Source organism: Aythya ferina (genome assembly GCF_964211825.1).
Source record: "Aythya ferina genome assembly, chromosome: 11".
Classification (NCBI taxonomy): domain Eukaryota; kingdom Metazoa; phylum Chordata; class Aves; order Anseriformes; family Anatidae; genus Aythya; species Aythya ferina.
This window is the reverse complement of record NC_140307.1, coordinates 8,548,725-8,559,030: the sequence shown is the minus strand read 5'-3', so window position 1 is coordinate 8,559,030 and position 10,306 is coordinate 8,548,725. Positions and strand designations below refer to the sequence as shown.

The 10,306-nt window shown below is 42.0% G+C and overlaps 1 protein-coding gene across 1 annotated transcript; it reads left to right on the top strand.

Moving 5' to 3' along the window:
- The first annotated feature begins 4,815 nt into the window (after positions 1-4,815).
- Positions 4,816-7,808, top strand: BCL2A1 (BCL2 related protein A1). The gene is made up of 2 exons (XM_084532810.1): positions 4,816-5,391; positions 6,906-7,808. Exons 1-2 carry the CDS (start codon positions 4,972-4,974, stop codon positions 7,008-7,010), a joined length of 525 nt encoding a protein of 174 aa, XP_084388936.1. The 5' UTR covers positions 4,816-4,971; the 3' UTR covers positions 7,011-7,808.
- The last annotated feature ends 2,498 nt before the right edge of the window (positions 7,809-10,306 follow it).

Sequence of the window (10,306 nt, the reverse complement as noted above, 5' to 3'; positions counted from 1 at the left end):
TTTAAAGTATCTTTAAAGCATCGACACGGCTGATGTTGAATGCCTGTCTCCCCTGATCCCATTACGTCCCAAGACACAGGTCTAAACAAAAGCTGCGGATCAATACACAAATGGACTTTGCACATGCTCACGTTGCACCTGCTATAACAGTGAACCAAAAGCCAAGAGCACTCTTGCCTTGCGGGAGTGTGGGACACATAACATTTTGGTTATCCTATTGAGGCATGAACCTTTGACTTATTATTTCATGAATATTCCCAAGCAGCCCTTTTATTTAGCTTCTGGGAGCAAGTATTTTCAGCAATGAAGTTGGCTTCAGCCTGAAATGTTACTGCTGGGATCTGCAAGATCTTGCTAAGTTTCTACCAAGAGTTGTTCGTGCTCCATTGTCCCAGAGGCTTAGGGAGCCTGACTTTTCCATGGCTCACTGCTGACAAGCTCCGATGACTTGTTCAAATTATCCTAATCCTGGATAAACATTTGGAAAGGCATGTGAGAACAAAACATGTGTCCACACACATGCACATGATGACAAATGGCACATGCATCATGGAGCAACGTGCTCGGCTGCCCCCTTGACTCATGATGTTGAGAGAGGTTGGATCAAGGCAAGTTGTGAGCTGTTACCAGAGGAAGTGGTGAGGCAGTGGCTGGCCCCGAATAGCACAGCCATCCTGCCCCTTGCTGTACTCCCCTCACAACACTCCAGGGGTCAGGACGGCCTCTCAGAGAATTCTTCTCATGCTTAGTCAATGGAGAGCCACAGTGTGCATCTTCACCTGAAGGATCCTCCCAAATATACTGCATGGTACTTTGAGAGCAGGAGAGAGCCTGTGACATATTGCTCAGCCCTCTGCCATTCAGGACTGCACTACAGCTCAACAGAAAGCAGTTGAAGCTACTTGTTTTAGCTTTCCAACTGGTTCTGAATCTCTCAGTTGGCCCAGAGGATGCAAAAATAGCTGCCCCCTCCAATCCTTCCTGGAGCTTGTCTTCTGTGCTACATCAGCACCTCCTGAGGCACACGGGATGTAAGCTGGCTCTAAATCTCTCTTTCAGTTGCCACAGAATTTGAGAGCCAGGATCCTGCTACAGGTATTCCCTATCACATTTCTATCCCAGAAACATTAGGAGATGGGAAGGAGTTTTATACGATGAACTGCTCCCCAAACTTCTTACGGAGATAAGCTTCCCAAGCTCTGGGCTAAAGATCTTGGCTGATAACGAGTCAGGCGACCTAGCATCATTGATTAATTGAGATCATTACCCGTGATGAGTCCCAGTGCTGCAGTATTTCAGCTCTTTGCTGCACACAGGATCCAAAGCGAGCTGGTGTTGGAGACACCCGAGTGCCCGGGCCCTGTGCTTGCAGCCAAGCCGGCTGCGACTAGGTGGCAGCACTCCACTGGGCAAAGCAGCCCAGGGATTATCCCAACACAGCTCCGCAGCTCACAGAAAGCCGGCTTGCATATTCCAAACTGTAGGGGAATGGAGGGTAAATAAAAGTCATCAAAGCCTCCCGAAGTCTTGTATCAGGGCTGTGCGGGACAGCTGGAAAGTTACAAATGAACCGAGCGATGAAATCCAATGCTGCATGAAAATTGTCCAGGTTTGGACATTAAAAACTGAGGAAAAACAGGAAAAGTCTGCAAGGACTTTCTCAAGGCCTCAAACTGTTCCTCCAGACAAAGCCTGTCTGCCTTAGCAGAGTTCGCTGTTCCCAAATTTACCTGGGACTTGAACAACTCTGGCAAGGCAGATGCAGCACAAATAGCTCAGTGAAGCTGAGCTATTGCCATTTTGCCATTTTGGCTTAATTTGGTCTGAAATAAGATGAGACAACATTATCTCATACGAGTCCATTTTATGAAAATCTGTCAACTCAGTTCCCATCTGTTATAGAAAATAAGCCTTTTTAGGTTAGGGGAGGATGTGGAGCTAGCTCTGCAGAGCACAGATTTAAATTAAAGTATTTGAAGCCACTTTCTATGCCAGGTAGCAAGGAGAGGGTTTGCATTTGAGCTTCCATGTCAGGCTGGTTTCTATTTCAAACCTATTATCGAAAATTATCCTATATAAAAGAGAGAGTACATACAGATAAGAGGAAAAGAAGAAAGAAGTAGTACGCTGTATGAGAGCTCACTGCAGGCAGCACTGTGGAGAAACAGCAGGTAGGAAGAAGAGCAGAGATTCATTAAGTTTGAGGTATTCACTTATAACTACAAAATGTGAATAAAATCTGGCAGGAGAAAGGAAGGCACAGCCTCATGTAGAAAATGAGAATCGGAGCATTACAGTGGCACGATGCAGGTAAGAGATCCCAAAGCTGACTTCTTGTGCTCAGAGCTGAACAGGAGAGCTGGAGAAGACTGCTCTGGTCAACCTTTTATATATATATACATATATATTTATATACATGTATAAACACCTGATATATATATATATATATGTATACACACACATATACGCATACATATACATATAACCTGTCAGGGCTACTAAACATCCAGCACTTCGAATCACACCCGCCACCACACACTGTTGAAAAGCAAATACATCTAACATTGAGGCTGATGGAGCAGGGGCACCTTCAGCAGCTCCATCCCCAGTTCTGGTCACCAGTGTCACAGCTGCTGTTCGAGATGTCTGCTCCGAGCTGCCACCCCCCTCCTGGGAGCTGAGCATGAGCTTCACCTTTCAGCCCTGTAAGAGATCAATGGGCTGGAAGTGGCAGCGTTTGCACCAAAACCGCCAAGATATTAACACTGATTTCTTTCTATAATGGCGACATATTCATAGCCTTATTTCATCAGCCTCCTCAGAATCCTAAATGCTCCACTAATGAAGAAATATCTGCCTCTGCCTCTGCTCTGATGCTGCAGGTGGTGAAGAAAGCAAAACCTGTCTCCGTAGGTATTGTTCACTGTTCCCATATTCAGCTATTACTTACATTCACAATGAATACAAACAGCTTTTCATTAATCAATTATTAAGAGAGTCAGGAGTGAGTTATAACTTAATAGATGGTGCTATGTAAAAGGGGTTCTTGGGATTTTTCCTTGAGTACTGATGTTAGCCATGTTTGCAGCAGGCACTCGACAGGAGGGAAGCTGTCTGGGTTCAGCGTTTTCACTCCTTTCTCCCAGAAATTTCTGTCCAGAGTTAGGTTAGCAGAGTTGGGAAGAGGTAAGAGCTGTCACATCCTTCTCTTCTTTTTTTTTCTTTTTTTTTTTTTTTTTCCTTTTCTCATTTTATTTTCATTTGGATTCCTCATAAAAATGTTGGCAGTTTGCTGAAATCACTGAACATAACAAAGGCAAAGACAGCCTAATAGCTCTGCCAGAGCAGCAGCTGCAGGTATTGGATAGAGGACACCTCTGAACTTCCAAAATGAGCTTCAGTAAGAAGGCGTGCATGTGGAGGGGAGAGCTAGCTTCCCACCCCAGCCCATTCCCAGCCCTAGAATTTCATCCTGCCCTGGGGGGAGCATCTAAAACATGAGCTCTTCCAGCTCATACCACCCTCCTAAATTCATTCTCGCCCAAGGGTGAACGTGGCACCAGCCACCTCCTTCTTGGCTTCCAACAGAAAGCGAGGCAAATGGTAATGGAGTTTCCCACTAACTAAAGGGATTGATGTCTGTGCTACGCTGGTGATACCTTGAGGTTTCGAACCCCGCTGTGTGTGGAAGATGACTGTGTCACTCCGAACCTGGTTCACCTCATACGGAAGAAAAACCCTGCGAAGGAAGTGGAAAGTACGCTTCTGTAATTAATGGGTTTCTGCAAAACTCTGATGTCAGAGCAGCAGCATATGCAATTTGAGGGGGCTAAGTAGGGCTAGCAATACACTGACAGCATGGTCGTGTTGCAGTTTGAGATTTGCCTGATGCTCCAGCAAGATCAGGTTGCCTCAGGACAAGTGGATTTGTCAGGAAAAGGGAGGGCTGGAGACCTCTGCCTCTTCTCCCCGAAAACAACTGCTTGACCAGAAATTTGAATCGCAGAGCAGCCATTGTAGGCATCGTGATGCTTTTTTGTTATCTGTCACGAAAGAATCATATGGTATTACACACCACTAGCTTGGCCCCATATTTTCAGCCTCGTGTTCTGACATGCTGACTGCATTAGCATTGTCTTTTATACTAATATTGTTTTTCACACCAGAACTCCCTGTGGGGGAAGGAAATCCTTGAAGCCATTCACTCAAATCTTCAAAGAAGGACCTTGAAGCGCACACACAGGGAGAGTGTGGGAAACTTCAGACCAGGGAATAATGCTACAAAGCTGGCTTTCCCCTTTTCCCATCCATACATGCACCACTGTTGTGTTCCCACTTCTAGCCGTTATATAAATCTCCCTGCATGATGAAAAAAGGTTTATCCATTTTTCCATACTGTTGGAAACTCCCACCAGTTTCTTCCAAAATTTGGGAAGCAGAGGTAACCCATAAACCTGCAATACAGATTGCAGCTTTAGCCACTGGCTCTGAAGATTGAGGTGGGGGAAGTTGGGGATTAGAGCAGCCTGCAAGTTCCTACAGCAATGCAGCTTTTCAGGCTTTTTTTTTTCCTTTTTTCAGCTAAATGCTTAACCTTTGCTAGCAAACACCTCTCTTAAATGCCAGATCTTTGCAAGTGTTACATAGCAAAAGTCCCTAGGAATTGACAATTTACACTGCTTAAGAAATGTGGTAAGTGGTGTTTTTAGTTGTAGAATCATACTATTTATAAAAATAATAAATCACTCAAGATTTGTTTTCTCCCCCGAGCAGACTTTTTTTTCTTTCACTTCCGCTTTGACATATTCTACAACCCACACAATAATTGACTACACTTTTACAGGAACTTCCGTGGTAAAATAAAAAAAATTCCATCTAAAACCGAAGATACAAAGCTGTGTGCATGTCTTGTGGCTGCTCATTATTGACCCTGATTAAGAGCGGTGCACTGCTCTCTGAGCTTCATACTAAATGGAAACTGCTGAGTTCTATTACGTTTATTATTTAGCTCAAGATTATCTGCAATATGTGCTTCAGGAATCACATCTTGGACCAGCACAAACCAGAGTTGCTCATGTCTTGCGAAACATTGCATCTTCGCTGCAAGATCAAACAGAGGAGGCTCTCAGACCCTTCCTGGACAGGATTGATATTACTTCTGTAGATGTTGCCAAGAGAATTTTCAATGGTGTCATGGATGAAAAATTTGCTGATGGAAATACTAACTGGGGAAGAATTACGACCATATTTACTTTTGGGGGTCTTCTCACTAAGAAGCTTCAAGAACATGGAGTTCAGCTCACTGGAGAGAAGAAGGAGCAGATCTCTTATTTTATCACAGAGTACATCATAAACAACAAAGCCGAATGGATAGATGCAAATGGTGGCTGGGTAAGTTTCAGTTCAGAATCTTCTAATTTTTCCCCAAAATATAGAGTCAGAGATTTTTCTTAATTAAGGGAAACTTTTGTTACATACACTTTCAAAAACATTATATTAAGGGCTTTAAGTGGTGGCTTAGTTTATGATGTCTGTAACGTCTGCTTGAGACTTACAGAGAAAGCTTTGCTTCTGCTTTAAAAGGGAAAACGCTAAAAGACATCTTTCTTTTGAAAAAGGCACTTCCTGTTAATAGTCAAAACCCTAGAGTTAATCATAGGATTGTACGATAATTCAGGTTTAGAGAGACATTAGGAAATCATCTAGTGCAACCTCCTGCTCCAAGCAGGTTAAACAAGGCATTCTATCAGAGCTTCCCATTATTAAATCTAAAACTGAATGCATCCTACAGTTAGTGTAGCAATTACGCTTTCATAGAGGAGTTGGTCCAAAAATACTGAAGTTCAAGGTAAGGGTCTCATCCTCACAGTTAAGTCAGTACTTCTGCTGTGGATTTCATGAAGCCATTATTTAATCCCCCAAATCAGTTGACTTAAAGACATCTAGAGGTAAGAACAACTGGAGACAAATCTCTTCTGTTTGCTTGGGCCGAGATAATCCTAGAAGTTCCATATATCAATGGCCAAAGCTGAGAAAAGCATTTGTCAATATGTGGATTACTTTGTCAAGCTGCTGAATTTCCCTTCTGCTAGTGGAGGGGAGGTCCCTTTTGCTTTGCATAGTTTCATCCCACCAATACCTTTTTCTATTGCAGTTAGGGGAAGCTGAGTAACGGTGACATCAGAGTTAGTTATTTCCCTGGTACTTTTTTTTTCTTTACCTATTTGTAAATGTTACTTTCTCTTTCCATCCCTTTCTAATCCCACTTCTCTTACATTTCCTATTTGCTATTACTTTTTTTTTTTTTTTTTTTTTTTTTTTTTTCCCTCAGTTGTCTTCTAGTGCTTTTCTTTTCCTTTATTCTCCTTTTGCTTGTTTTGATCCTTCTCTGGCTGGTAACAGTAAAAAAAGGTGATAATGAGTCACGGACCCTTGATGAGATTTATTGTAGAGGCTTCTTTCTTCATCTCTTGCAAATAGAGTGATTTTTATTTTAGAGAAGTATCAACTCTAGGCAGCTTTCTGTCATAACATGTGGCCCATCATAGTAGAAGAAGGAGGCTTGAAGGAAGATATTTATAATCATATTATTATATCAGAAACATGGTACTTGTGTCTTCCTTTAAGATGTGGGCTCAGATGATATAATTCACATTCATTTTGTATTTATACAGGGAGGGCATGGTCTTGACTTGGAGATAAAACAAACATTGAGCAAGGTGCAGCTATTTTCACCTACTCATTTTAAAGCCCTATTCATCTTTTTCAGGTAGAGCTCCAAAGAGCTGCCTCTCTATGCACAATGGTGTAGCACTTTGTTAATCTGATACTAGCACAATGTGGTACATTTTCCCTATACATGTTGCTCCTAAACTGTCCCTAACTGTGCACATTCTTTTCCACAGGAAAATGGCTTCCTAACAAAGTTTGAAAGAAGATCACTACTGTCTTTCTCCAAAATTACAGACTTATTCGTGGCTGTTTTTTCCTTGTTCAGAGAGTACTACTGAAATAATGGACCTGCCATTCACGCACAATTTAGATATTGCCACAAGCTTCATTGCTAAGCTTTCCTCCAAGCAGTATCAACTAGAAAATAATTTTACTCTGGTTTTTTTTTTTTTTTTTTTTTTTTTTTTGTAATTTATTTGTATTTATTTTGACTAAATGCAAAGTTTAACATGCTCTCCTAATTAACAAACCTAAAGAAAAGACCCCTCTGGAGAGGAATTGACACAGCAACATGCTGCAATGCAAGCCAACCTTTCCAGGCAGGACTGCTTCGAGAGAGAGAGATCGTCCCCCACATCCAGACAGTTCTTGGAATCTCTGTTGCACCTCCATGAAAGGACATTGTTTTTCTCAAATACAATCCAATGGGTTAGGAAACAAACTTTAATCTCATTTGTTTTGTAAATGAATACTATTGTAATGCATTTTTATTGCAACATTTGTATAAGTAAAAGGAGGGGATTCCTCTGAAGAAAAAGGAAACGCAAATTCCAATGTAAAAGTGGGTACAAATTACTGACACAAAGCAATCTTCATAGAACAAATTGTGGAAACTATCAACTTAGACTTGTACACTCACTCACTGTTAATGCAATGGTATGTGTTTCTTTGTTGTATTTTTAATTGCTCATATCTACAGTGACTGTTCCTTCAAAATTTTGTAATATAGTCACCTGAACATTTTTAAACTAGATTTTTTAAAATAGAGAAATACAAATTATTTTTAAATCAAAAAATTTGTGTAAATACACTAATATTTTTGAAAAATACATTAAAATATGTATTTTAAAGTCTTATGATTGGCCTCATCTCTTTCAGAAAAACTGGAGGAAGGGGAAAGATCTACCGGGGTAAGATAACTCTCAGAAAAGCTGTTACAGAGCTACAAGAGAATCTAAGTAATACATGGGTTTGAGCTGAAGCCCAGGGATGTCAATACTTTAATTTTCTGTAGTACTCTTAAGTGTTATATGGCAGTTTATACAAGAAATGGATAGCTTTTTGCAAAATTAATGAACTGGATCAGCTTCAATGACAGTAACTGGTGTTTTGGGATACACGGCCTAGTCAGAAAATTCAGAGGTAGTTCCTAACAGACTTACAGAATTTTATAGTCTGGGACAACTATTGTTTTGACTCAAGTTCCATTTGCATTCAAACTTTAAACTGTTCTTTCTCAAGAATTTATTTTAGAAGGGTTTTCTTTAGCTGTAGTGACTGCCCTACATTTGGGGACTAAGACTAGGTCTAAATAGTCTTCTGTAGACATGGTGGGAGGTGAACTGAACCAAGTCAGCAGTGGGCTTGTGGCACACAACGGCAGTATTCCCCGAGACAAATCCTCTATACCATGAGGGCTTTATGACACCAGCAGAATGAACCAGCTTCCTCCTAGTATTGGGCTCTCTCTCCAACTTGCTGGGTTTAACTAGAGAACACATGCATGCGTTAACATTCACAAGAAACAGTACCGCTCCCTCTTCCTCTCCAATGAAAGCAATAAAGATGATTTAGCATGTATACCAGGATTTCTGAGATTAATTTTGTTGCTGTTGAAGAAGAGATGGCAGCTTCCTGAGGGCATATGGCAGCTAAAGGAAAACATCCCCTTCAGGACAGCTATGGAAGTTTCTGTCAGGAATGACATTTTAAATGTATTTTGTCATACTTATTTATTTATAGTCTCAGTCTTCAGGATAAGGGCAGTAATTCTTATTCAGTTCCCTTTCTTATGCCATTTAAAGCTCTTACTGTGTTATGGCTAATACCAGCCTTTTAACGCTATATTCACTTCCTTTTATACTAATATAGTACCTTATTTTATACTGGGGAGTACAATTTTTGAATTAAATATAAAAGACTATCCGACCCTTTAAAAAGTCTAGATGTTGTAATGATTTGATAATTGGCCTTTCATGGATAAGGCCTGGGTTTAAATAAAAGAAACCTAGACCACTGACAGTTCCTTAAGCTCTAGATTATCTTCACTAGGACATAAATAATGTGTTTGCTTCGCATTTAAGAGCAAGAAAAGCTGGGTTGAGAGGCTGCACCTCGAGTTCTGTGTCCAGTTTTGGGCTCCTCACTACAAGAAGGACATTGAGGCCCTGGAGCATGTCCAGAGAAGGGCTACGAAGCTGTTGAAGGGCCTGAAGCACAAGTCCTGTGAGGAGCGGCTGAGGGAACTGGGGTTGTTTAGTCTAGAGAAGAGGAGGCTCAGAGAGACCTTATTGCTCTCTACAACTCCCTTAAAGGAAGGTGTGGGGAGCTGTGATCAGCCTCTTCTTGAAGATAACTAGCAACAGAACTAGAAGGAATGGCCTCAAGTTGCGCCAGCGGAGGTTTAGGTTGGAGTAATGAGACATTTCTTCTCAGAAAGAGCAGTCAGGTGTTGGGACAGGTTGCCCAGGGAGGTGGTGGAGTCACTGTCCCTGGGGGGGTTCAAGGAAAGGTTGGACATGGTGCTTAGGGACATGGTTTAGTGGGTGACATTGGTGGTAGGGGGATAGTTGGACCAGATGATCTTGAAGGTCTTTTCCAACCTTAATGATTCTATGATTCTACGATATACTGTCTAGAATCTAAACAGAGTTTGTCTTAAAACAGCAGTGCTACTAGCTAAGTCTTCTAAAGTAGTATAGATATACTTTGTTAACCGTCATGGGTTTGTGTATGACACTGTTCGACATGTATTGCCTCAGGTTCTGCGGCAGAGCTGTTTCACAGCTGCCAGGCGATATGTTGGAGAACACAATACTCTTTCCAGAGCAAAACATGTGGCCAACAAGCCGCATGTGGGATAGCTGGTGGCTTCAATAAACACAGTAATTAGATTGAGATGTCTCCCAGTAACACCTAGAGAAGATGTATGAAAGTGCCTGTTCCCAAGTTCCTACCAAGAGAGAAACCAAAGGACACTTGCAGTGTCTCCCTTTCAATGCCCCCATCACCAGGCCAGCACCCGTGGGTGAGGGGCTGTGAGGCTGCCATGGGCCGGTGCCAGCGCAGCGCTTTCAGTTCCTCTCAGGGCACAAAATCTCCCCTGTATTCCAGGCCCACCAGCCACCACCAGAGCTTGTAGGGATGTGAAACCATCTGTCAGGCAGCGGTCAAATATCCTGCTGAAGTGTAATTTCCCTTTCTATAACAAAATTAGGAAAGGGGAAATTCTTTGCAATCAATGCTAGCTTGACATTCCGCCTTGAAAATGGTTCTGCATGGCACAGGGCTCACCCTGACAGGTGTTTTGTGTGGAGTGGAGACCGTGGGCAGAGCACACCAGGCCTCAGAGCCA

Coding starts and splice junctions, on each gene's coding strand:
- BCL2A1 (XM_084532810.1), top strand. CDS start 4,972: ATGGAAACTGCTGAGTTCTATTACGTTTATTATTTAGCTCAAGATTAT. Junction 5,392..6,905: donor TAGATGCAAATGGTGGCTGG/GTAAGTTTCAGT, acceptor TCTTTTCCACAG/GAAAATGGCTTCCTAACAAA.